This window comes from Urocitellus parryii, chromosome 3, assembly GCF_045843805.1.
Source record: "Urocitellus parryii isolate mUroPar1 chromosome 3, mUroPar1.hap1, whole genome shotgun sequence".
NCBI classification, from domain to species: Eukaryota; Metazoa; Chordata; class Mammalia; order Rodentia; family Sciuridae; genus Urocitellus; species Urocitellus parryii.
Genome location: NC_135533.1, coordinates 151245547 through 151272699, shown reverse-complemented (window position 1 = coordinate 151272699; position 27153 = coordinate 151245547). Strand labels below are relative to the sequence as shown.

Sequence of the window (27153 nt, the reverse complement as noted above, 5' to 3'; positions counted from 1 at the left end):
GAAAAAGCTGCACATTCAGGAGTTGGATAAATGCCTGTCCCAGAGGAGAGAAGATGGAAGCTATTCTGTTTGAGGAGATGGCAAAGAACGTGGTCGACGTCTGGGGCCCCGACGGACGCTTTAGGTAGGTGCCCTCTGCGGGGCGGAAGTGGGGTGTCGACAGCGGAAGTTCCCGCCCAGCCCCGCCTCCGCCCCCGGCTCATGTAAGCTGGGTGTTTCCTGCCTCTCTCAGTCCGGATTTGGAGACTCCGTCGTCCTCCGACTTTTCATGGTAAGGAGGGCGGTGCCCATCCTGTAGGGTCTCTGGACGGCCAAGGGAGCCGGACAACGGCCGAGGGGGAAGGGATCGCGGGGAGCGGGTGCTGTGGCCGTGAGAGGAGAAGCGGCCGTGGGGGGTGGGATGGGGGCGAGGCCGGATGGGGGAAGGGCCTTGGTGGCGAGTTGGCAGGGGCGGGGGGGGGGGGGTCTCTGGCTGTCGCGGATCCGGGACAGGCTGCTTGGGCTTGGGGAGTAGATGCGTATGTGGCTGAGTGGAAGGTGGCGTCTGGGGTGCTGGTGTCTGGGTACTGTTTGAACACGGGAATAGAGTACTATGGGAACAAAGAGGTGTCATTGTAAACACATTTGAGGTGGAAAATGAGAACTTGGGGCATTGCGAAGGTCAGTGGTGGGGTTCGGAGAGGGTGAAGTGGGAGTCCTTGGAGTAGAGCGTTTGGGGGTCTTTGAAGTGGTAGCTAGAGTCGCTGGGTTTGGAGGAAGTGGAGAAGGGGCTCCCAGGTTGGTCTAAGGGCACAGGCAACAGGGAGCCGGCAGGCGGGTGTACAGGTCATTGCTTGGAATTCCAGGCAGGGATGCCAGGGTCTGAGGTCAGGGTACCTTCACCATGCAGTGGAGCCTGAACTGGCACTTGGGCACCTATCCAGTCATTTCCTTTGAGGCCCTAGGTGGCCACACCTCAGGAGCCGAGTGTGTCTCACATTGCTGTCTCACCTGTGAGAAGGTTTCTGTTTTTACTTGGGATCCTCCAGGGTCTGTTCCTTGTCCTTGGGTGGGGGTGACCAAAGATCAGCTCAGATCCTCTTTTTCCTTGTTTGTCACTTCCCTAGAACATTGCCATCTTTAGGGAATATCACTCCCTGAAGAAAAATGAGTCAATCTGTGTTCCTTTTCGATGTGCTCTATTTTGTGCAAAATAAGGGCCATCTGAGCCAGTGGTTCTTAAACTGGTCCCCAGACCAACAACAGCATCACTCCCTGGGAACTTGTTAAAAATGACCAAATTTTCGAGCCCTATCAAGATGGTCCAGGGCCAAGGCCCATTGATCTGTTCTCTTAAACACTATAGGGATTTAGAGTAATGATTTCCTGATTTGAGCTCTGAAATGAAAAGGGTGTGTGAGTTGGAGTCAGAGGGCTTATGGTTTTGATTATAATAGTTTTCTCCCCTAAAACGTGGCATTGATGGTAAAATCTTCCTCACTAGACTGTTGAGAAAACAGTCTCTCATTAAACTAAAGATGGTTCATGTTTGTGTGCTAAATGGGAACACATTCCACGGGACACTTGGAATTGGCAGTAACTGTCTTATAAGCAAGTTTTGGATGCAAAATAACGCCACAGTTATGTGATTGATTCAACTTAGTTTGGTTGAAATGGTACAGCAGACTTTCTTGAGTTGTAGTAATGCCCTCGGTTTAGAGAAGTATCAGGCCTAATCTAAATGAAGTTTCTTAAATTTCCCTGCTGTAAGGATCCCCACACTCATATTTTTTCTTCACAACCCCCTTGATTCTTAGATCAAGCTGATTAAACACTTTACTTAATGGTTGAGCTCTGGTAGCTCCTGAAGAACTTTTGATATCGTTTGAGATCTGAATCACCTGAAGAAATTTTTACACTCTAGTTACAGAGCTGCCACCTCTACCCTTCTCAAAGATTCTGATTATCCCAGGCAGATACCAGTGTTTATTAAGTACACCCAGGAGATGGGTTCTATTAGCCAGGGTTAGGAACAACTCGTCTTAAAGCTTGAAGGGTAGGAGGGAAACTAAGGACTAGGTGCCAAGTGCTTTACTTTCATTCCCTGTGGGGATTTTTGAAGATTATGACTTTAACACTCCATTTTACAAGTTAGGAAACAGAAACTTGGGTTAAATGGCTCATCTGAACATCATGCAGGCAGTGGACTGGGATTGCCATCCAGGTTTGTTTCCCTATACACACGAATGAGATAGTAATACAGGAATTTGGTACTTTTTTTTTTTTTCATACTGTACTTGCTTGGGTCTCCGTTCAAGACAATGATTTTCTTCCCCTTAGCTGATTTTTATTTTTTTCAAGCATGCATACAGTTACTTCTTGCTTGTAGCTCTGAAGTGGGAAGGGGGCCTTGCTTTTATTTAGGGTGCTTTGGTTTGTTTTTAAGTGAGGGTCAGAAATTCACGGGGCCAATAGAGCCAGAAGTTGGAGAGCTTTTCTAAGACTTAATTATAGCCTAATTAAGGGTCTAGAACATCTTAAAATAGTGGCTTGCAATTCTTGGCTGCACCTTAGAATCATTTGGGGATTTTTTTAATTACCATAGGTTGGACCCAGACATCAGTATTTGTAAACTCCCTTGGTGATTCTAATGTGTGACTAGATAGAGAGCCACTGTTTAGAATCTGCAACAGTATATTCAGGGCAGATGGGAAGGAGAGAAGCCTAGACTTACCCATCTAACTGGAATAAACTTCTGATTGAATAGAGTCCCAAACCAATATCTCAAGTATTAATTACCTCTCTGCCTTGTAACCAGTTTTGTTTTCTCCCGTTTCACGTCCCCAACCTCATTAATAATGAAATCAAAAGTTTTGAAAGGAGCAAAACAGCAGGGTCCCTGTAGAGATGCAAGGGGAGACCTGGCAGTAGAGAGGGTTGCTGTGAGAGGTTTATTGTCCACTGCTTGTGTCCCCAGTTCACTGAAACTCGAGCTCAGGGACATGAACAAAGCTCAGGCCCTCTCTCCAAGACCTCTCCTGGTATTGGGCTGACTGATGAGAGCTCTCCTTGATTAATCTAGAGTCTCCGGCTCCATCAGGGTGGCTTCTGCCTTTATCTTATAGTAATTCAGTCTGTCATTAAAGCTAGAAAGGGTCTCTGGAGAGAAGATAATTTGAGCCTTTGTGAGCATTCCCAAATAATCACAATTTAAGTGTTTCCTGTTTGTGTGATGACTCTGAGCCGGGTTGTGCTGAGAGCTTTGTGTCTTTCCTGTGGCAGGGAGGCGAGACTGGTGCCCCTGTTTGATAGGTAGAACTGGATTCATGCATCTGCTTGTGTTCCCATCACCACCACGTGGCTGGGCTGGGCACTGAAACTCAGGTCTGGCTCCTAACCTGTAACCACACATTGCCTTCCACCTTTTTTCATAGATCTATATTATACATTTAAGGAAGGGGTGGGCCTTAGCTCTAAGTATATCACAGGTGATGGGCCCCAGGCCAGCCAGGATTTGCCCATGTCCTTCCCTTGTTCATCACTGATGCACCTTCTGGCTTTGAGAAGAGACCAACTATCTCTGGACAGTGGTATCTGAATCCACAAAATGGAAAAAAAAAAAAAAATCACAGCTGTCTACTAACATTTCAAAAAGTCACGAGGTGATAGAAATGAATTGCTGAGGGGGCTTGGAGGGTCCTTCTAGAGCCCTGGAGTATTCTGTTTTGACTGGACCAGGACAGCACAGACATACAAATTGATTACACGTCAACCAGCTGTACGCTTAAAATACACTTCATTATACACAGATTACCCTTATGAAGGTACTGGACATCCAGGAAAAGTGTACGAAGTATACTTTGACTTTTTTCTTCATAGTAGCTGCCTTGTAAGATGTTAGTCCATTTTCCATAAACATATTTGGGGATACTAGAAAAGTATTTCCATTTTGGGGCAAATTTCCCTTACCCCCCCCCAAAAAAAAAAGACTCCTCAAAGCCACATAAGCCTCTTTCTCTCCAAGTCTTCAAAATTTGGGGAAACTCGTTATTCCTATAAGCTACTTCTGTCATCATATGGACAGAGATTTTCTGGAGGATATGGTGGCCATCACTGTTAGTGTAGAGTCTCTGGGGACTGATTTCAAAGGGAAGCTAGAAGGGAGAGGTCATTGCTTCCTTGTTGCCTCTTTTTATGTCTGGCACAGGCCACAGAGACCCCAGGTGAGCTCATCCTGACCTTTGAAGACTTCCCTTCTTGTATGTTTTCACTTGAAGGAGCATGAACAGTTTAAGAAAACACTTACTTGCAGGAGGCTGTTTTGTTTTGCTCTGCAGGAACCTCACGCAAGTTCCCCGGCCCCTCTTGTGCGGCTGGAGTTGGGGAGGGTTGGTCAGAAGAGTTGGGCAACCTTGGTTGGCATGTTGCCTGTGGCTATAGCTCAGTCATGGCCTCTGCTATTATAGGTCGGCATTGTTTCATTCCCTATCCCATTTATAAAAACAAAAAACCCAGCATTTCTGTTCTAAGTGTAAACGTAAAAAACACGTTACTGTGGAATCTCCCTGGAAAAAATAGAAGGCATAAAGAACATAAAAATGATCATTTTTTTCAGTTTAGTTCAAAAAAGTTCTGTGGCCTCAGTGCCCTCCAGTCAGAACTCACCAGGAGCATACCTGAGGTCACACACAGCTGTGTTTGGGTTTGCGTGTTTGTGGCACTGAGGAAGAGCTAAGGCATCTCAGAAAGAGCAAGTGGGACTCTGCCCTGCTCTGTGTTGCAAGTGGCTAATTCTGTGATTAGGTCTCAGAGACTCCTGTCCTGGAGGTGGGAGAACAGAACTGGGCCAGGTCTGCCCTTGGTAAGGAAGCAGTAGTTACCTGCATTAGGCTGGATGGGGGATGTTTGGTCTTTTGATGTGGATGATGTTCATGTTGTTGTCTCCAAACATGAGTGTGGAATGGTTTTGTTCTTGTCTTGCGGCAACATACTCACAGAATGGTCTCCTCACAGTGAAGTGCTGTAAACCTGGTCATGTGCCGTGGGAACACTGAAGCCTCCCTGTGAGGGCCAGGCCAGCGTCTGGAGGTCAGGGCTGCTTTCTCTTTCTCAGTGCTGGGCCCCAGATTGGGCATCATACCCAGCTCTATCTATTCGTTCAAAAAATGTTTTCTTGGGGGCTGGGGATGTGGCTCAAGCGGTAGCGCGCTCGCCTGGCATGCGTGCGGCCCGGGTTCGATCCTCAGCACCACATACCAACAAAGATGTTGTGTCCGCCGAGAACTAAAAAATAAATAAATAAATATTAAAAATTCTCTCTCTCCTCTCCCTCCCTCTCTCTCTCTCTCTCTCTCTCTCCTCTCTCACTCTCTCCTCTCTCACTCTCTCTTAAAAAAAAAAAAAAATGTTTTCTTGGAGTCCCTGCATCCGGGCTGCAGTCTCTCTTTCCAGGCCTGCTTAGCTCAGACATTTGTCTGTCCATTTCTTTGGCTGAGTGTGCACAGGAGCTGGCAGTGCTGTCGAGAAGACTCACAAGTTCTTCTTTTGAGGACAGCACTAGTCCAGGAAGCCTCTCATTCCGTAGAAACCTGCTTCCAAGAGTTTCTGTGGTTTAGTGCTCGGAAACACTCCCTCTACCCCAGAAGTGTTAGGCTGGGAGTTGGGATCCCACTCAACTTCTTGTGAGCTTCCTTCATCTGTAATTGCTTGTTGGTGTGTGGCAGTAGGACAGGTAGAGAGACCCAGGCAGTGTTGGGGGCCAGTTTGGGATACAGTGAGGGCATTTATTTGTAGGGGTATTAGGCAGTCCCTGTAACACAGGGTCAGGACAGACCCAAGCCTGTGGAGTCAGCAGCCAAGGCCAGTGCGTGAGACTCTCTGTGTGCAGGTTAGTGCAGACCAGGAGGTGCGTGCCCCTCTCCATGGGACAGCCAGTGCCCCAGTTCCCACCAGTGGTTGCCCTCCTGACCCAGTTGGCCTCTGACTTTAAGAGAAGTCAGAAATTCAGATTTTTGCGGTGAGCTCTGAGTTGCTAACATTGGGAGCACCATGCAGAACCCACCTGGAGTCCAGATTTAGCCCCTGGGCTGAAAGGGGTGATGGGGTGACCTGTGTCTTCTCCACTGGCAGGAAGAGATGTCAGGAGAAAGTGTGGTGAGCTCAGCGGTGCCAGCGGCTGCTACCCGCACCACTTCCTTCAAGGGCACAAGTCCCAGCTCCAAGTACGTGAAGCTGAATGTCGGGGGAGCCCTCTACTACACCACCATGCAGACCCTGACCAAGCAGGACACCATGCTGAAAGCCATGTTCAGTGGGCGCATGGAGGTGCTCACGGACAGTGAAGGTAAGCCACCAGCCGGCTGGCCGCTTCTGATTGTGCGTGCGTGTATGTGGTTGGGGACCTCTGTCTGCTTCAGAAGACCAATAGTAAATGGGCAGTTGCACACACAAATAGACTTGCAGCTGTGTTTAGCGTTCTCAGAGTGTGCAGGGAGCCCTGAGAGTCCCAGGGAAACCCATCTAGTTTGTGGGGAGTGGTCAAGGTGAGACTTCCCTAGGAAGTGACATTGGAGCTGAGACCTGATGAGTAGGAGTCACCTGGGCAGGGACTCTTAGAGTCTCCACCTGGTTGTTGCTTTGCTGTGTGCCTTTGAGAAAACCTCTCCTCGGGCCAGGCTTTGGCTCGATTGTTTGCAAAGTGGAGGTTAGCCTAGCTGTCCTCCATGGTTCTCTTCCTGTCCTATGACTTCAGAGTGACAGTCATTCCTGGAAGAGGCATAAGTACTTTCTCTGGACCCCCATCCTCCTAGGACAAAAGCATTTGTCCTGACAAAAACTCACAGGCCTGGATTGGAGCCCTGGCCCCTCCATTGGTATTCAGCGATCCTCACCAAGCGGCTGAGCCTTCTGATGCCTTTTTCCTTATCAATGCCCAGCCCTCAGTGTGGGGGCTGTTGGCCCACAGGAAGGATCTGGAACATGATGTTCAGTGTATGTGCTGCTTTTTTTATGGGAAGTCCTGTTAATAAAAAATAAAATTTTAAAAGTGTTCCACCTGAATGAAACTAAGCACCTAGCAGGCGTATGTCCTTACCTGGTTGGTAGGTTATATGAAGTTTCAAAACACCCTCATCCTTCATTCCTTGACTTGAGAATGCTTTAGACTAGACTAGGCCAGGCCACAGCATAGCTTTACGTATGTTTCTGAGACCGGCCTTCTGTGCCAGTTTTCCCCACTCCCCACTTTCAGGGATGTGGCTTGGGAGAGTGGGAGAGTTTGGACCTGTGAGACCGAGACCCTAAGCCTGGCATGCCACGTCTCACTGTCTGACCTTAGTGGGGACAGCTGGCCAGTCAGGTGTTTCCCACTGCACCTTGGAGAAGGCCAGACGGGAGTGGGGCGGGGCACTGGCTCTGCTTCCCCGTGAACTTGGGTTTCCCGTCAAGCAGCAGGTAAATCAGAGCCCCAGGGCCACTGTTGTACCTCACTGGAAAAAGCTTGGTGTTTTGTACCTCACCGGAAAAAGCTTGGTGTTTTATGAGTGGGCGGCTCCCCTGGCTGGCCACACCCTGCATTGCCTGGGAAATCTAGACAATAACCCCCAAGCAGCAGGAGGAAGCAGAGGATCTGAGAACCCAGATTCTTATGGTTTTCCTTGGGCCCTGCCCAGTCTCCTGGGCGGGGCTTAGGAAGAACTGCTGAGCCACTTGAAGGCCAAGTGGAAGCTCTTCTAGAAAGCCCTCACCTGGGCAGTCTGTGGCCACGTTGCAAATGAGATGGAGTCTCCTGCCCCATCCCTCAGTTGCACAGAGCATGACAGTGCCAGCAGGACTGCTCCTAGAGACGCTGCCGAGGAACAGCCTCGCCCAGTGCTGCCTGCAAAGCCCAGCACCTCAGGAGAAGCAGTGTCATCTCTGACACACCGGTCACATACGTCATAATGAGTCCCTCTTACCAAGAAAAAGCTCTTGGCATGGCATTTTATGGGTGTTATTTCATTATCCTCATTGTGACCCTTTGAGTGATCTGGAAATCGAGGCTGCCTTTCCAAGGGGGGAATTGGCATCGCAAGTAAAAATGCTTTTTTCAAAAGCTATGGGCAGGCTGGGCTGGGCTCAGTGGTGGAGCACTCACCTTGTACAGGCGGGACCCGGGTTCGATCCTCAGCACCACATAAAAATAAAGAAGTGCAATAAAGGTGTTGTGTCCCACTACAACTAAAAAAAAAAAAAAAAAAAATGCTATGAGGCCGGAAAGGCAAATGCCCGCCCCAGGACTCACTCTCATGACATCTGCTGCCTGTGGTTTGACACGGGCCTGGGTCCCCAGTCAGACCACTGGAGTGTGTGGCAGCCTTATGGGTCACGGGCTGGTTTTGTGCTAAAGCCCTTCAGGGGCCCTGTGAGGGCCTGAGCTGTCAGGTGGAGTATTTGGTCCTCGGCCATCATCCCCATCAGGCAAAGCAATCCTGTTGCCCCAGAGAAAACCCTGCACACCTGACCCGGGGCCTGCTTGTCGTGTGGGAAGCCCTCTTGGGCACAAGGGAATACACTTCCTGCATCTTACAGCTTCACCCTGGCCTGGGGGCAGCCGTCAGCTGTAGAGAAGTTTGCCACAAACAGCAATGTCAAGTGCACTCGATTAGCAAGCTCTACTGCTAGACTCTGTTGCCTAGGAAAGAACAGGGGCTTTGAAGGTCCAGAGCAGTGCGGTATCATGTAGCCGGACATCTGTGAAGGATGCCTGAGAGAGTGGCTGTTTCAGGAGAGGACCTGGGCTCCATCTGGGTGTGTGGGGGAGCCTCCATCCCCCTTTGCTCTCTGGCCATCTGCCTGTTGGAGCTGTAAACCATGTACAGGTAATTCCTGAACAGAAGAACGTGGGTGGGAGTTAGACCTGCGTCTGAGTCCTGGCTCTGCCACATGATAACAATCACAGCTGACATTGAGGGAGTTATTTCCAAGTGTCAGGCATTTTGTGCTCATTTTGACTATTTGCCATTTATTGGAATTGTGACATGGGGCAAGTGGCCTTTTCTCTTATCCTCTTTCCTCATTTTGCAATGCTGGGGATGATGCTTTGCAGGGCTACGGGGATTGAATGGGGATGTTAGAAGACGCTCGAGGCTGGGCATGGTGGCCCACACCTGTAATACCAGCTACTCAGGAGGCTGAAGCAGGAGGGTGAGCAGTTCGAGGCCAGCCTCAACAACTTAAATGAGAACCTGTCTCAAAAAAGGGGGACGGGGGGCTTCGGTGTAGCTCAGTGGTACAGCATCTGCTTAGCATGCACTGGACTCTGGTTTTAATCCTCAGTACTGGAAAAAAAAATGCAGTGCCAGCTAAATTGAAAAAAAATGATCAACGGGTATCACATTGACATTATTGATGGCCTTAGTCCTCCCTGGGGTGGGGGTGTAGAGAGAAGAGGGAAGAACCCGCTGAAGAGAAGCAGAGTAGGAGGGGATGGCCCACCTTGGCCTTCAGGAGTGGTGTGCTCTAGTTGCTTACAGGAGGTGGCTTTTCTGAGAGGCCACTGTGGCAGACAGCAGGCTGTACCCCGCAGTGCTGTGATTTTTACCTGAGCTCTTGTCAGCCTCACCGGGTCCTGTGGATTTGTGGTGCCTTTCCTAGTAAGAATTAGATTTCGTGTTGGCACTGTCCTGCAGTCGCCTGAGGTCCCTGCACCTTGGTGTGGCACTCCTCCCACCACATGGTTTGGGTCTCGCCTAGTGCTCTTGGAATTAGGGAGCGCATGAGCTAGATTGAAGAAGAGCCCTAGGAAACCACGCAACAGGTAGAAAGTGCCACCTGTTCTGATGGGCCCTGTCCCCACTGGTCTGTTCACCTGTCTCCCCGCCAGAGGTGACCTCTTAAGGGTCACTGATGGATCTTAACCTTGTCATCCAAGGACTTCAATACTGATACCTGGGTCCTGGCCCAGAGAGCCAAGTATTGCAGGGGCGTTGAGACCTTGAGGAGCTCTCCAGAGGACACTACTGTACAGGGTTGGGGACCACAGGTGTGGCTCTCTCTAGGTATTTTACTACAGCTGTTTGTCCCTATACAACGTCCTGCTGGTGTGCTTTAAAATATCATATAAACGGTGTACTGTGTGTGTCTTTCTTTGCTTTTGCTTATTCAACATTATGCTTGTGACTTGGAACCATGGAGTTTGATCATTTCCCTGTGGTGGATTTCCATTCTAGAAACTTGGGGAAGGCGACAGAGCCACATGCTGTTAGTGGCTGTATGCATTGCTTTCAGCGTCCACCATGAAGAATGTTAGTGCTCCTGAACATTCTCCCTTGCACACGTTTCCCAGCCTTTGCCACATCGTGGCGCGTGCAGAGGATCCTGTCTTCACCTTGGTAGGTGAGGTGGCTCAGGAGTGGCAGTGTTAAGAGCTCACCCACTCCCCGGAGCTCTCCCCCAAAGTGTATTCCCAGAGGGCAAATTGGGACCAGCATCTTCAACTTTATGAGATATCGCCAGTGCCCTCTCAGATGGCATGTCAGCTTGCCCTCCTCACAGTGGCTGGATTTTCACCAGCACTGGGCACTGGCAACCATTTAACCTTGGTCAAGCTGGTGGTTTTGATATGATAACCTGTTGTATTTCCCATTTCCTAATTTCTAGTGCATCAAGTATCTTTTTATAGTTGTTGGTGGTTTGAGTTTAGTCTTTGAGCTGCTCATGTCTCATTTACACATTTTCATACTATTTTGCAGTAGTACACACTCTGGATCCTGTTTCTTTGTGGTTGTGTGTTGCTTCTCTCCCAGCCTGACTTGACCTGTCATTGCTTTTTTAATTAAAATAGCCTTTTGAGACCTCAACATTGTCCTTGCTTTTTACAGTCAAATTTTTTGTTGTTGTTTGTTTTTTGTTTTGTCGTTTTTGTTTCTTCCAGTGCTGGGGGTCAAACCCAGGGTCTAGGGCAAGCCAGGCAAGGGCTCCATCACTGAGCCCCAGCTACACCACCTCAGTGGTGCGCAGACATAGGTGACTTCTCTGTCGACCCATGGGACATTGGCAGTGTCTGGGGATATTTTTGGTTGTCACAGCCTGGAGTGGGAGTGCTGCTAGAAGCCCAGGTCAGTCCCTCTCCCCCATATCAGTTATTTAGTCCCAAATGTCAGCAGAGCCAAGTTTGGAGGCCCTGCCCCCAAGATCGGTGTTCAGGAATGAGGCGGGTTCCTGGAATCTGAATTTGGAAGCAGCAGCTCAGGTAACTTGTAAGACTGAGCAAGCCTGGGAGCCACACAAATGTAGAAGTGTTTCCATATGGCGAGGAGAGCTCTGTGAACTGTCCCCAGAGGAAGAAAGGAAAACCAGGGACGAGACCTCCCAGGGAACGGAGTGCGAGGCAAGCTGTAGGGGTGGGAGCCGGGAGCCGACCCCAGCACCCCTGGCCCCAGAGCAGCCTTCTGCCCTGGCACTCTGGATGCCACACACACTCCCTCCTGGGTTCTGGAACTTGCCCCCTCCAGATGCTGCCGCTGCCCTGTTCTTTAATGACAATGACGAGACGTGTGAAGGTCTCATTGTCAAAGACCTAGAGCAAATTTTAGTGTGCCAACAGACGCGCCGTGTGCGCTCTGTGCATCTGGCGCCCTGTCCTTGTGCTGACCCTTTGGGAAACCCTTTTTTAGAAGAAACTAATGCTGGGCTAAGGTTGTGGCTCAGTGGTAGAGTGCTTGAGGCACCGGGTTCAGTCCTCGGCACCACAGAAAAATAAACAAAATAAAATAAAGGTATTGTGTCCATCTAGAAATGAAAAAAATATATATATTAAAAAACAAGGGCTGGAGATGTGGCTCAGCGGTAGCGCGCTCGCCTGGCATGCGTGCGGCCCGGGTTCGATCCTCAGCACCACATACCAACAAAAATGTTGTGTCCGCCGAGAACTAAAAAATAAATAAATAAATAAATATTAAAAAAATTAAAAAAAAAAAAAAAACAAAAAGAGGAGGAACTGCTGGACAGAGCCTGAGTGAAATGCTGATGCCACCTGGCAGGTGGTGGCAGAGCTGAGTTCCAGCACAGGCCAGGGCTCCTAGCCACTGTGCAGTGCTGCATGATGTCCCAGGGCCCAGCCATCCTGCCCTCTGGCCTGGACCCGGAGACCTCCTTACCAGGACAGACGCCCCACTGGCTGGAGCTGATTTTGTGAGCACAGCCCTGTGAGCTTTTCTAAGGGCCGGATTCCTGCTTGAAAGCAAGTCAGAGTGCTGACTGAAGCCTCATGGAGAGAGCGCCTGAGTCCTGTGCCCTTATTTGTCCAAAGTATGATTCCTTCGCCACAAGCATTTCCTGACGACATTCTTGAGCTGGAGCCCAGTGTCACGGTCTGCCTCTTCATTTATGGAAACTCTGGGCTGTCACTTGGATAATTGATTTCGGGGCCCTCGCTCTTGTCTGGCAGCCGAGTTGCCCACACTTCAGAGGCGGAATGTGGACAGTCTCTTCCTGACAGCCGAGTTGAACTGGCTGCCGTTTCTCTTAAGCCCAAGGTTCTGCCAGTTCCCGACTTGTCCTGATGGTTCTGGTTCTGACCTCCCCACTTGAGAGTGTCACTGACCCCCCTGGGACTCTCTCTCTGTGGAAACACAGGGAGGGAACCTCCCCCAAAAGATCAGTCGGGAAGATAATACCATCTTTCCACACCTCGATAAATTTTTGGAAAAAATATCTGATCCTGGGTAACAGGTCACAAGCTGGTAGCCCGTGGGCCCAGTTCAGCCTGGACATGCATCGTGTTTGTCCTGTGGTCCTTGCTCAATTGGTGACTTTTTCTTTGTAAGTTACTTTACAAACAAAGGAGATTCACAGAAGAACCTGGTTTCTAGCCTTTCTTGGAACAGCAGGGTGCAGGCAGCCCTGGCCCCCATTCCTGCTGGCCACCCTTGGCCAGAGGTGAGAACACCCCTGGGTGGGGGCGGGGCCGCACTCCAGCTGCTGCACTCATTTCTGCAGCTTGCAGGGCCCTGTGGGCAGCTGAATCAGGAGGATATTAAGTCCATATTTTGTTGCCTCAGATGTGGAAAGAAGCAGGGGGTGGGGGGACATGTGGAGTCACAGTCGGGGCAGGGTGAGCGACCGTTGCCAGCAAAGGCCTCTTCCTTTCCCAGCACCGGGGTGGCTCCAGGCTGTGTCTTAAGGTGTTCCCTCCAGCTGGCATCCTGCTGCACTCGGGAGGGTGGCAGACCAGGTAGAATACCTGGGAGGGAGTCGGGCAGCCCTTTCACAGAAGGCCCAGGGCCAGTGAGCTGAGTAGTGTCATAAGTTTCAGGAGAGGAACATGGAAGTAGTCTTGTTACCAAACTCCCGATTATTGCACAAAAAAAAAAAAAAAAAAAAAAAAAACGAGAAAGTACACTAAGGTGAGAGGGGCTAGGCAGGGGCTGGCTGTGGGGATGGGTACAGCAAGGTGGACAGGCTGTGCCTTGGCATTTGAAAAAGGCAGATTCGCTGCTCTCCACTTGTGCTGCCCTCTGCCTCTAATATCCAGGACCCAGGGATTTGAGGAGGACTCAAGTTGGGGGGGGGGGGCAGGAGTGCACGTGTCATCCCCTTTCCCCAAACTGGGAGCAGAAGGGAAGGAAAGGGGGGAATCAGAGGCCTGGTTCTGTTTAGGCCTCCTAGCCACTCGGTGCTGGCATTTTGTCCCCGTGAGGTGGGGCAGCAGAGTTGGTGAAGCCCCTTGCCTGACATCATCCCGCTGGTTGGCACGGCTGAGGCTTCACAACTGGCTTCTTTTTATACTCATTGTCTCTCGAGATGGTCTTTCTCCATCGCCATCTTCCCAGGCTCAGTTCTAGCTGCTCCTCCAGATGTCCCACCCGGGAGCGCGGCACTGCAGGGGGGGATCTTGAACCCCCTCAGGCTCTCTAGTGGAAAAGCAGCAGCTAGTGGCAAAATTAAAGAGAATGTTGGGAAACAGCGGGGTGGTCTCCCTGGCCCCAGCCCCTCAAGAATTTTCACTGTGCCTGGTTCCGGTCAGCAGGTGGGAGTGGGGCGCTTCTCTTTCTAGTTAAAGCAGGTTCCATCCCCTGAGTGTCGGGCTGCTTGATGGCCATCTCCTGAGTTAGCCATGTATGTCTCACTGCTGTCCCTGGCCAGTAAGTGCTTGTTTCAGGAGTTGTAGATAGGATTTCCTGTGGTCTGGAGAGTGTCTGGGTCACCCTCGGGAGCCTGAGGTCACGTCACAGTCTGGAGACGGGTCTCTCTTCTCCTAGTAATGACTACCGCTGCAGAGTCTGACTGGCACCTCCCCAGGAGCCTTCCTCCTGTCAGTGGATGGTCATTTAGTCCCATTTGATCCAGGGGCAGAGGACCGCAGGAATCCGGGGTTGGGCCCCACAGGCCACGTCAGTGCTGTCTGCAGGAGGCAGCTGTGGCTGCAGCGCTCTGCTCTGCTCTGCTCTCAGGAGGTGGAGGGAGCCAGGAGACACCTAGTTCTGCTCCCTACCTCCCGTGGGAACAGTGCCACATAACCATCCCCTCCCCCCGCAGGCTGGATCCTCATTGACCGGTGTGGGAAGCACTTTGGTACAATACTCAACTACCTTCGAGACGGGGCCGTCCCCTTGCCTGAGAGCCGCCGGGAGATCGAGGAGCTGCTAGCAGAAGCCAAGTACTACCTGGTCCAGGGCCTGGTGGAGGAGTGCCAGGCGGCCCTGCAAGTAGGCACCCCCTTCCCGCATGGGGCACCAGACATACCTGCCTTCTTCATTTCCCTTCCTCAAAGTGGGGGCTGTTCCTCCCTCAGTGAGACATGTGGGCATTCACCCTGGGCCTCTCCCCTGCAGTCAGGGAGGCCTTCCTGCATTGCCCAGGCCACCCAGCTACTCCCTGTCTCAGTCCCCGTGGTGCTGGGTCGTCTCACATGCACATGTAACCCCTCAGTAATGATAGACCCCTCAGGGTGTTAAACTGGACCATTTTCTGGATCCACTTGGAACTTGTTCTGGCTACATTTATCATTGTTGGGAGCCCAGTAAAGTCTTTACAGACAGACGCCTCTCTCCTTGGCTGGCCTAGGGCAGGACCATTGGAGTCAAATGCCAAAACAAATGCTTCTAGACATGGCCAGTAGCCTTTTGTTTCAAGCACATTCTGCCACGGCAGAGAGTCAGAAGCGTCCCTTTGGGCTGTCAGAGGCCCACGTGTGTGTGTTGGGGGGGGCAAGGCTCTTGTTTATGTTTCCCCCATGCCACATGTCTGTGTGTGACCCACTATTGGAGCAGCACCCTAATGCCAGGCTCCTGGAGGCACTGTCCTCGGCTTAGAGTGGCAATCCAATGAATCTAACAAATGTTGCAGCATTTGCATCATTGACACTTCATTGTTAGGTTTGTTAAAGTGAAGCACATGTCTCGTTGAGGAGGTCAGATGGGACTGCACAGTCGCTGTGGAAGACACCACCCCTCACCCCCAAGACCGCCTCTTTCAGCAGTTTGGGTTTTTTTTAAATATTTTTTTAGTTGTAGTTGGACACAACATCTTTAATTTATTTCTATGTGGTGCTGAGGATCGAACCCAGTGCCTCATGCATGCCAGGCGAACGCACTACCACTTGAGCCCCAGCCCAGCCCTTTTTGTTTTCTTTCTTATTTCCACATCACTTGCTTGCACTGCTGTGTATGGGCTTTGCAGTTTTCTGGGTTAGCTACGGGCATTAGTATAAAAAACAGGAATTTAGCTCACACACCACCCTCCCCCCACCAAGCCTTCTCCCAGAATAGTTTATAATCGTTTTGCTTGAACCAGTATTCAGAGTTTACCTTGTGCAGTGTAAACATGGTTAACAGTTCAGCCACAGCTGATCTGCTGACTTGGTTTCCCAGTTGCTCATATTGGACGTTCAGACACATCCCGGGGCCTGTTCCTCTTTGACATGGACGCAGCCCTCTGGGATTCTTTCCATTAGGCTGAGGTTCAACCCCCAGGGCTGCCCTCCTCTCTCTCTTTCCTCCCAATAGCTCTCACTTTATCTTTCTGTTCTTTCTTGGCCATTTTTAATTTTTTTTTTTTTTTGGTTGTTCAAAACATTACAAAGCTCTTGACATATTTCATACATTAGAATCAAGTTGGTTATGAACACCCATTTTTACCCCAAATACAGATTGCAGAATCACATCAGTTACACATCCACATTTTTACATAATGCCATATTAGTAACTGTTGTATTCTGCTACCTTTCCTATCCTCTTCTATCCCCCCTCCCCTCCCCTCCCATCTTCTCTCTCTACCCCATCTACTGTAATTCATTTCTCTCCTTGTTTATTTTCCCATTCCCCTCACAACCTGTTATATGTAATTTTGTATAACAATGAGGGTCTCCCTCCATTTCCATGCAATTTCCCTTTTCTCTCCCTTTCCCTCCCACCTCATGTATCTGTTTAATGTTGATCTTTTCTTTTACTTGTCTTTTCAAGCCCTCTTGAAGTTCTCATTTCTGCTGCTCTGTTCCCGGGAGCCTTTTCTTGTTCTTTGAAAGCCGGTTTCCACGGCCTGCTCACTTGTTCCCGAGGCTGCTGCATCTGCTCTGTCTTGCTGATGATGCTGGTGAAGTTTCCTTCCGCTCCCTTGTCTTCGGACTTCTTCCCCTGCTTGTCACCTTTTATGTCAGACTCTTATGTTGGAGAGGCTCCCTCGCGTATTCTGACGCTCTTGGCTTCCACTGAAGCTGAAGAGTAAGATTCTGGGAAGGAGGGGCAGCCTTTGTTGTCGTTGGCTGGATGCTAGGTTGACTTTTTCAGCGGGGATACAGATGTCAGACTCAGGGTGCCTTTGGAGGGCGCGCATGGTGATGCTCTCTGGAGAAGTCCTCCCCTCCCCTGCTGTGTGGTGGGGCGCGCTTGCTGGCTGCCTCCTGGAGTCTGAGGGAAGAGGCTGGGACTCTCCACACCTAGCATGCAGCTGCTCACCTGTCCCCACTGTGTTAGCTTTCTCACTGCTGTGACTAAAGACCCAACCATCAAAATTGTGGAAGAGGAAAAGGGTATTTGGTGGCTCATGGTTTCAGAGGTGTCAACATGGAGACAGCAGGCTCCATTCTTCAGGGCTGAACACTGTGGTGGAAGAGTGGCACAGGGAAGCAGCTCACATGATGATCAGGAAGCACACAGAGAAACTGGACTGTCTGGATGCTACAAAATATATCCCCCACAGCCATGCCCCCAGGAGCCACCTCCTCCAGCCACACCCGCCTGCCTCAGTTACCACTCAGTAAATCCCATTGGGAATTAATTCATTGATTGGGTTAAGGCTATAGCCCAGTCTTTTCTCCTTCAAACCTTCTTGCATTGTCTCACATGTGAGATTTTGGGGAGCACCTCATATCCAAACCATAACACCCACTTTTAGAATAGTAACAGTCCTGTCCCCTCCTATGCAAACCACTCCAGAAAAAAAATGGGCCTTCCTTGCTGAGAATGGTGACACAAATCTGTTATCCTACTGCCCGGGAGGCTGAGGCAGGAGGATCACAAGTTCAAAGTTAGCCTCTGCAAAAGCGAGGCCCTAAGCAACTCAGTGAGACCCTGTCTCTAAATAAAATACAGAACAGGGCTGGGGATGCGGCCCAGTGGTTGAGTGGCCCTGAGTTCAATCCCCAGTAGAGAAAGGGAAAAAAGGCGGGGGGCTTTTTCTGTTAGGGGAGAGGGAAAGGACGCAGATCTTGGGGTCTCCCTGGTGCTTCTGTGACGTGCCAGCAATCCTCTGCCCTTACTCCACTCTCTCCAGCGTTCAGAGCTCTTCTCCAAGGACTCTCTGGGCTTCTCTCCTGTCTGCCAGTTTGACTGTCACTTTCTGCATCTCTGGTCACCACTCACCTGAGATCTGCTCCCAGACTCTGGGTTTTGACATCTCTCATCTGCTGCCCTGGTGCCTGTCATTCCTTTCCTCCTCTCTTGTCCTCTGAAGTCATTAGAGTGGGATCGTAGGAGCTTTTGATTACCCATGTTTCACCTGCCTGTTTGGTTTTGAGTGTCATCTGGGTGGAGAAAGTGTGTCATTGTAGCATTCCCTCAGCACCTCAGACGGGAACAGCCTTGGCCCAGGACTGTCCAGAAAACGACTCCTCGTCTTCCCCGTCCCTAGTTCCCTGGTGGGGAGAGTCTTCCCCTCTTCCCGCTGCGCCTGCCCCAGCTCCCTCGCCCAATCCTGGCTTTGCTGGGCATCAGCTTAAAAAATCCAGTGCCCAGCAGGCCTAGGCTGAAGGCATGTTTTGTTTCGGCAGAACAAAGAAACTTACGAGCCTTTCTGCAAGGTTCCTGTCATCACTTCATCCAAGGAAGAACAAAAACTCATAGCGACGTCAAATAAGGTATGTTGGCCGCACTTTCCTGGGCTTTCGTTAGCTACCCAAAACCACGGGGATTCTTCTGCCTAAGTTCGGAGATCAAACCGTGTGTAACTGCCTGACGCGGCCTCGCGTGTCTCCAGAGCAGGAAGCTGCAGCTCATCTCGTGTCGCCCCGCTGCTGGGCCACACAGTCCCCTCCAGCCAGCAACCTGTGCTTGACACCTCTTTGCCTCACGGCAGGGTCCTGGCCTTGGGGAAGTCTGCAGCTCCTTGCCCCAGCAGACCAGATAACTGTCTTCTTCCTTTTTCCAACACCCCACAGCCCTCCGTGAAGCTGCTCTACAACAGAAGTAACAACAAATACTCGTACACCAGGTAAGGTGGCCGCCAGCAAAGACACTGGCATTCGCTAGGGAACACACCAGCCAGGCCAGCCCCTCGGGGTCCCTGCAGATGAGGCTCACCCCTACGTCTCTGGAAGGGGGTAGAGAGGTGGACAGTAGTTAGACTGTGAGATCCAGTTTACATGTGCCATAAGGTTCACTTTTTAAAGTGTATACAGTTGAGTGGGTTTTCAGCTTCTCCACAAGTCCTGCAGCCTTCAGCACTGTCTAGTTTTAGGACGTCTTCATCACCCTAGAAAAAAAACCTTCTACTCCTTAGTAGTCACTCATCATTTTACCTCAGTCCCCCGCCCCCCTCCCAAGCCTTAGTAACCATGAATCTACCTTCTGCCTGTGGATTTGCCTGTTGGGGACATTTCATCTGAATAGGATCAGGCAGTATATTGTCTTTTATGACTGGTTTATTTCCCCTAGCGTAATGTCCTCAAGGTGTACCCATGCTGTAAAGTGAATCGGTGTGTCATTTCTTTTTGTGGCCGAGTGATTGCATTGTGTGACTAAACCACATTTTGTCCACTCATGGGTTGATGGGCGCTTGGGTCATTTCTGCTTTCTGGCTGCCGAGTGTAGTGCTGCTTTGAACGTTCATGTGTAAGTGTTTTGTGTTTTCATTTCTCTTGCATAAATACCTACGAGTGGACTTGCCAGGTCACATGGTAACTGAGCTTAGTCATCAAGGATCTGCTAAACTCTTTTCCAAAGTTGCTGCACCCTTTACAGTCCCACCAACAGTATGTGTGGGTTTTTAGAATGCCTTTTGGCTCTCTTGGGAATATGTGGCTCTAAATCAGGAATTTGATGGATAGAGGGGGAATTTCATGAGGTTATTCAAGGCCCAGGAAGTGACTTAGGATCAAAAGTCTGCCTTGGGCAGTTCCATTCTGGCCCTTCTGGGTGTCAGTGTGGTGCTGTCCCCCACGGATGCCTATGGCCAGGGGTCCCACATCTGCAGCGTTCTGTCTCTGGTTGTGCAGGGCAGGCATGTGTGCCACTGGTCAGGAGCATGGGCTTGGGGGCCAGAGCTATTTTTTTGAGGCCTAGCTCTGCCATTTATTAGTTTTGGCCTTGGACAACTACCTAATTGCTCTTTTTTTTGGTACCTGGGATTGAACTCTGGGCACTCAACCACTGAGCCACACCCCCAGCCCTATTTTGTACTGTATTTAAAGACGGGGTCTCACTGAGTTGCTTAGTACCTCGATTATGCTGAGGCTGGCTTTGAACTCATGATCCTCCAGCCTCAGCCTCCCAAGCTGCTGGGATTACAGTCATGCACCACCATGCCCGGTGATAACTACCTAATCGCTCTTTCTTTTCCTTCTTTGAGCAGTGTGTACTATAGTGCTTTCCCATGGGATTGTTATTAGTTGAAATGAGATGAGAAAGACAGTGACCGAATAGGATCCGGTGTGTTGAAGTGCTCAGCAAATAGTGGAAGTTTTTACTAGCTCCTGGTCACTTACTGGATGCTCTTTTGCAGCAATTCGGACGACAATATGTTGAAAAACATTGAGCTGTTTGATAAGCTTTCTCTGCGCTTTAACGGAAGGGTCCTGTTCATCAAGGATGTCATTGGGGACGAAATCTGCTGCTGGTCTTTTTATGGTCAGGGCCGCAAGATTGCTGAAGTGTGCTGCACCTCCATTGTCTATGCCACCGAGAAGAAGCAGACCAAGGTAAGAGGACAGTCCAAGAGAGGGCAGTCCTGAGTGGCTGCTCTGAAACACGGGAGCACTTCTTCCACTCAGACCAAATAAAGGAGGAAAGCTTTTAAAACGCCTTTCTGTCTATGGCTGTGGGAATGAGCACTACCTTGGGGCCTTGGAAAGATGTAAATATAGGTCTGGGAGAAACAGTGGCGGGAAGCAAGTGGACACAGTCATGCTACACCCCAGTCCCTTGCCATGCACACGTGTGGTCAGATTTACCCCCGTACCTCTGTACCGGGCTGTCGGCGTCTTCTCTGACGCTGGCGACCCTTCTGACACTGTCTGTGCCATCCACCTCCATGCAACAGCCCACCAGCATGACCCCATCAGGTCTGGCTCACCAGAGATCAGTGCTGCTGTCAAGACCTGGTCCTCAGCCCTCTGGTCATGACCATCTGTGTGTCCTCCTGCCTGCTGACCAAGAGCTGCCCTCCGCCTGCACAGGGCCTGCATGGCATTCCTTAGTTCCCGCCTGGGCCACACGTGGCTCCGACTAGGCTGGACTCTAGATCCATCTTTGTATCCTCCTCTCCCAGGTGGACCTGGCCTCTCCCTTAGCTTCTGCCAAGCCAGTCCGTAGAGCAGAGCGCACAGCAAGTGCCGCTAGACCTCTGTCTGCACCGCTGGTCCCTGAGCTTGACTCTAGGTCTTCTGCTTGCCTCCCCTCCTCGGGCTGTGAGAGTAGGCTTGCTTTCTTTTTCTTTTTGCTTGTAAATACACTCTACTCTTTCATTTCTCTCTCAACCCATCTGTGGGAACTCTGCTGACCCATGCGGTCAGTAGGTCTGCCTTGCCTCTCGTCACCCACATACAGCCTGTTGGCCTCACGTTCAGCTCACTGTGGCTCCCACAGCTTCAAAAAGCAATAGTTCTGTGGGATTTTGGAGCTGGCCTCAAGCAAAATGCAAATGAAAGAAAATCACAGGAAAAAAATCGCAATAGAAATCTGAGCCTTGTTTCATTGATAATTTGGTGAAAATTTAATTCACTCACAGAATTAGACAGGTCCAGTGATCTCCATCGCCTGTCACCCGGCTGCAGTGGCTGCCCTTGCTCCCCCTGTGGCTGAGCTCTTCCCTACACAGGATTAATTGTCAACCTGCTGGATGACAATTCATAAGGGTTCAGGATGTATCCTAAAAGAAACTGTCTTCAAGGGAGCCACACAGAGGTGGTTTTCCCTCAGAAATGGCAGACCGACCTGCTCCCCTGCCATAGCTGCACGCCACGTCAGTCCTGCCGTTTGTCTTGTGGACTCTCTTTAGAGTGTGAGTTCCTCCCATAGCTGGACCTCCACGTTCTCATGGTCTGGTTTTTCTGTGTCTGGTTTGCCTCTGCGAGCATCACAGGATAGTGAGCGTATTAAGTGGAAGATAACTGATTCTTCTCTCTTAGAGCTTAATTGGAGGCAGAGGGATTTGGAGATGAGTGGTTTGGTTCAGCTCTTTGTAGACGAGTGGGCTACTCTGAGCTGCCCTGAGCTTGTGTGTATGAAGCCGCTCAGTGTCGGGGCCAGGGCCCCTCGCCTTGGCTCCTTTTGCTGTAGAGCCCGTTCCTTAGAGTTCACTGTACCCCAGGGGAACCTGTGACTGACTTTCCAGGGAGTCGGGTTAGGGTGGCCCTCGTAGAAGAGGCCACTCCTTCATCTAGCCCAACTTCTTGTTGGTCAAGTCGCTGTGCAGGTGTCCTGTAGTGGTGGTGTTTTGGTAATGTCCTTCTTGGCACCGCACTCCACGTGCTCTCTGGCTCTTCAGTTCATCACGCAGCTGTCCTGTCGTGATGGGAAAGGGCGTGGCTGGCTGAAGTTGAGGTCCACTCAGGTGTTTGGTGCCTGTGTTGTCCGTTTGGTTCTTCATTCTGATTCACTGAAGACCAGATAATAATTGAGCACAGAATTCCGCTCTCCGTTGGTCCGTCTTTCTGTCCTTCAGACTGGATTACTTCTGCTGGCCTCTCCTGTCATGGAGCCCTTCCAGTGAGCTGAGGGTCCCCCTGTGTTGGCTTTAGTCACTGTAGTTCTCAGTTCTAGTTGTCATTTGGCTCTTTCTACCCCGTCCCTTGCTGGGGCCTGGTGCTGCCCTCTACTGGAAGAGCATTGCTCTTACTCTCCTGAACACTTACAATGGCTGCTTTCAGGTTTTTGTCAGGTAATGGATTCCAGCACCTTGTGTCACCCTGGCACTGGCACCTGTTGGTGACCTTTTTCCAGGAGCTCGGGTTCCTAGTTCTTTGTTGCTGAGTCATTTTAATTGTGTCCTGGACATTTTGGACGTGATGATGCCAGACCCCCGGGTCTTGTCATTTCCAGAGAGAATGTTGGGAGTGGTTGACCCAGCTGGGCTCAGGCTGCAGGTTCCAGCCAGCCTTCCGGGATTGTGGTTTCAGCCATAGCTCAGTTTTCAAGAGCTTCACATCTGCCCATCTTTGTGCTTGTGCTGTGGCCAAGCTGTGAGGACGGTGCCCGTTGCCTTGTCCGGTCTTCTCATCTGATGGTGCTGTGGGGGGCAGGTCCTGCGGCCGGGGTGACCCCAGGCATCCTGTGCAGCCTGAGAGAACACGTCCTCAGGCTCCCTCCTCCCAACTGCCTGAGCAATGTCACTTCCCTGGATTTCCCCTTCCCTTGTCTGGCCAGAGGGCCAGGGCCTCAACTGCCTCGCTCTGCTCCCCACTTCCTGTGGCTGAGCTGTATCTGAGGCCACCCAGTGTGAAGACTGGGGAAAAAATTGGCAGGGGTTCTCCTCCAGCTGCTCAGATCACAGCATTTCTCCTCAGAAGGGAAGGTCCTTGGTCAGGGTGTGGCTCACGGAAGATGGCTCGCCCAGTGGGTGTGAGGGCCTGGGTTCGCCTCCTGTTGCCACAGGGAAAAAGGCCTCCCTGAGTTTTGACCCCTGCTGTGTATGGTTGCCACCACAGGTTGGCTGGGGCTGGGGTATGAGAAAACAGAGGGCAGAATATCAGGGAAGTTCCCCGTCCCCTGCCCCAATATAGACTGTATTCACCCCTCTGGCCACGAGTGACCTTCTGGAGTTTTCTCTGTCCCAGTGATGGTTTCAGGCTGCATCAGTGCTGGCTGGGGATGGTAAACGTGCTTCTGCTTAGGGTTTACCTCCAGTACCACCTGCCCCCACCCCCACCCATCTGTGCCCCGCTGACCTCTCCGAGGCTGACCTCTCCGAGTCCTGCTGAGTGGCTATGCGTCCCCTCCTGGCTTAATTGCTTCAGTGAAAACAGAACCTCAGAATCCTGCCCTTTAAAAGCCAAGTCTTGGTTGTGAGTCACATATCTGGGAGGAGCCGTGCGCCCTCCTCCTCTTGGAACACTCAACACAACACCTTGCCAATCAGACGATCCTGTGTGTTTCCTGGGTCCCAGCTGGTGCTTGTTCAGAAACACAGTTGCTTCACAGCCTGCTCTAAGTCGAGGTGGACATGGGTTCAGGCCACAGTGTTAGTATCAACCTCTTGGGGACGACCTCAGCACCCATCAGTGACCCCTGCCTGATCGCTTTGTCCTAATCCCTGAGGTGGCAGAATCTCCAAGCCAGGCCTGGGACAGGTGGTACATGGGGATCTGCAGGGTGGCCACCTTTGTGTGAGCGTGTGGAGGTCCACATATGTTCACACGCGTGGGAGTCAGGGTAAAATGAAGCCTGGCCTCAGAGAGAAATGGGGGGTGGGAGGCCTGTCCACCGAGTCCCCTTGGTGTCTGGTGAACGTAGCACTGAAAACAAAGGCTGCCTTGACAGTGGCAGCCTTCACTGTCACCCCGGGCCTGTGGGGTGCTGGTGGCCTGCTCAGAAGTACAGGTGGGAGCCAGCTCAGGGCTGGGGGTCATGCTAACCTGCCGCCCTGTGTTTTGTGGGGATACAGGTTGAGTTCCCTGAAGCTCGGATTTATGAGGAGACCCTGAATATTTTGCTGTACGAGGCCCAGGATGGCCGGGGACCTGACAATGCACTCCTGGAGGCCACCGGTGGGGCTGCTGGCCGCTCTCATCACCCAGATGAGGACGAGGACCGGGAGCGGGAGAGGATCGAGCGTGTGCGGCGGATCCACATCAAGCGGCCAGACGACCGGGCCCACCTCCACCAGTGACCAGGCGGCCGAGCCACCCTCCCGCTCCCGCCTCCCTGCCCCGCCACACTCAGACCCCGTCAGGCTTCAGGCCCCTCCACCCCTGGGGCCCGAGGTCCTTCTGTAGCAAGCCACGTGGTTATTTTGCTGTTTCTTGACCAGGCGCCTGGGCGGCTTGGACCCAGGCGTTCGTGCCCCTTTGAACCAACCGCCAGAGGCTCTGCGTTCCAGGGAGCCGAGTCTGCGAGCCAGGCTCCCGGCCTCAGAAGAAACGTCTGAACGAGTGGAGTGTTGAGAACTTTGTCGCAGTATTTATTGTTGTGGGTGTTGACTACCTATTAGGGCTCCTTGGGTGACTGACACTCCCTAAAGGTTCACGTGACAGTTCCTCGGTGGTCCCTGCACTGCCTGCTGGTGACCCTCCACCCTGCGCAGCCTGCCTCCTGGCTCCTAGGCACTGAGCAGGCGCTCTGCGGCTCTGCGGAAGTCCCTAGTGTGACAGGGCTGTGTGCGTGGCACTTACTGACAGGTACAGCTTAGAGCAGTGCAGCTGGGACCTAGGGACTCCTTGCTCCCACTGTCCCTAGCCTAGGCCTTCAGGGGACGCCTGTAGCGCCTTGAGCTTCCCTCCTGGCTCCTCCTCTGACTCCTGCCCCTCCCGGTCGCTGCCTTGACCCACTCCATTCCAAGAAGGTCACCAGGTGCAGCTCACAAGGTGCCGCTTCAAGGGCCCACTCCTTTCGGCCCCTTCCCCGTGGAGCTGAACTTGTCTTCCCTTGTGGTGACAAGTTAAGTGTGGCCCAGCTGTCTTGCCGGCTTGGCATCAGGCGGGGACCCCTCACACCCGCCCCAAGGGAGCTTGCCTGTCTCGGGTGGCTTCCCTGTGATGAACAGCCGTCCCCTGGAGAGCCCCTTGTGTCTTTCTGATTTCTATGCAGAATACAGTGGCCGTGGGTGAACAGGTGAGGAGGGGCAGATTCCTTTGGGTCCCTTTTGTGTCTGAGTTCACGATTGTTGAAGGAATGTGTGTGACTGTGGGTGGGGATGTGTGCTTGTGGCCCTCGGTGGCCCAGGTTGGAGCCTGGCTGTGGCCGGTGCTTGTGTGGGACGGACTTTCTCAGTCACCTACCTCCCAGCTCTCTGTGCCTGCACAGGGACAGCAGTGAACTGTGACTGACGGATGGCTGGTTGAGACAGGTAGAGTAGTTACAGGACAGGTGCGTGGCAGGGACAATGGGTCTGTGTGCTTCCTAAGGGACCGTGTGCTTCCTAAGGGACCGTTGCTGTTGTAAACCAAAGGTGTCAACGTGGGCAGCCTTTGACAGGCGTGTTCCTAAGGCAATTGACTTTGTGTGTATCTCACGGGGTTTACACCTCACTTTCCTGTGCCTTTCTTTTGTATCCAACGGTGACTTTGAAGTAGAACTTTGAAGCAATCATGACGAGCCTGAAAGTCACTTCCGGTAGGCGCTTTGTGAACTGTTGTGTGGGGAACTTTTCTATTAGGCCATTTGCATTTTATTAAGTGCTGGGACAGGGAGCTTACAAAACGTTTCGTAAATATTTTATATTGTGTGAGTTTTAAATGCCAGCCTGTCACTGGGGTTAAACTTTTTTAGAAAGTTCAGGTGAATGTGAGTCCTGATGTTTTCTAGAGGAATGGAAAAGCCATGTGTGAGTTGTTTGGTGAGTGTTTGTGTGAGCGAGAGCTCGAGGTGTGTCTGATGGGCCCCGTGCCTTGGGCCCTGCCTCCCTTTTCCTCTGACTTGGCACCTATAGTTTTTCGTTGCCGCTTCCCAGGGATTTTGACCAGGTCTGTAAAACATTCCATGGTGAATAACAGTGTTGGCTGGTCCAAGTTCTGCTATCGAATACTCTCTACAAAGACCTGATCTTTCTGATGCCAGTGCCCAGGGCAAAAGTCAGTATTTCTGAACCATCAGAGTAAAACAGTGGTCCTGGGACTGGTGAAGAGGAGGGTCTTATGATGTTGTAGTAGCTTAGCCTTAAAACAAATGGGAACAGCTTTTGGTCTGTGATGATCAAGTTCAAGTCATCTGACTGTGGTGGGGGCCTGTGCCTCCGACCGCGCCTGGCACATCCTTTGCTGCTTCCTGCGGCTCAGCTGGCTGACCTCTGCGGCTGCCCCACCCCTGGTGTCCACCTGGACCTGGACCCTCCAGCTGCTACCCGGCATCCTCATGGGACACCGATCGCCTGTCCCTCTGGAGTGTGCATTGTCTTTAGGGTTCCACCCAAAGTCTCCAACAAGTTAAGCATGCCATTGGCTTTCCCGTCTGTGCTGAAAAAGATGCGTAAGTTCTAGAAGTGGACACCTCCTTGTGCAAGCATTTATGGGTCTATGTAAAATAAAAGTCCTATTCTGCTTCTCTTTCCATGTGATTTCTGGGTCTTTTCAGGGATGTCCAGCACAACGGAGCCCCTGCACCAGGCAGTGGCCAGCAGAGTGGGCAGAGCACCTGCGTCCTGTTGCACACCTGTGGTTGCTGCGGTGGGAGGGGAGGGGAGGGGAGGGGAGCCCAGCCCTGTGGTGTGGGACTGAAACCCAAGTCCTGGGTGAGGAAGCATAGTCATCCTTCACCATATGGGTGCCCACTCCCCCCATCAGAAACTGAACCCAAATCCTTGAATTTGTAAGTTTCACTTATTTAAAGC

At 51.5% G+C, this 27153-nt stretch overlaps 1 protein-coding gene across 1 annotated transcript; it reads left to right on the top strand.

Annotated features, from left to right (window-relative positions):
- Positions 1 to 194: 194 nt before the first annotated feature.
- On the top strand, positions 195 to 26825 carry Kctd10 (potassium channel tetramerization domain containing 10). Its single transcript, XM_026409229.2, has 7 exons — positions 195 to 271; positions 6109 to 6322; positions 14497 to 14666; positions 18227 to 18313; positions 18614 to 18666; positions 20176 to 20371; positions 24274 to 26825. Exons 1-7 carry the CDS (start codon positions 269 to 271, stop codon positions 24496 to 24498), a joined length of 948 nt encoding a protein of 315 aa, XP_026265014.1. The 5' UTR covers positions 195 to 268; the 3' UTR covers positions 24499 to 26825.
- Positions 26826 to 27153: the final 328 nt, after the last annotated feature.

Excerpts from the sequence above, each read along its gene's own strand:
- Kctd10 (XM_026409229.2), top strand. Across the intron at positions 6,323-14,496 it reads GGTGCTCACGGACAGTGAAG|GCTGGATCCTCATTGACCGG; the intron begins GTAAGCCACCAG and ends CTCCCCCCGCAG. Across the intron at positions 20,372-24,273 it reads CCGAGAAGAAGCAGACCAAG|GTTGAGTTCCCTGAAGCTCG; the intron begins GTAAGAGGACAG and ends GTGGGGATACAG.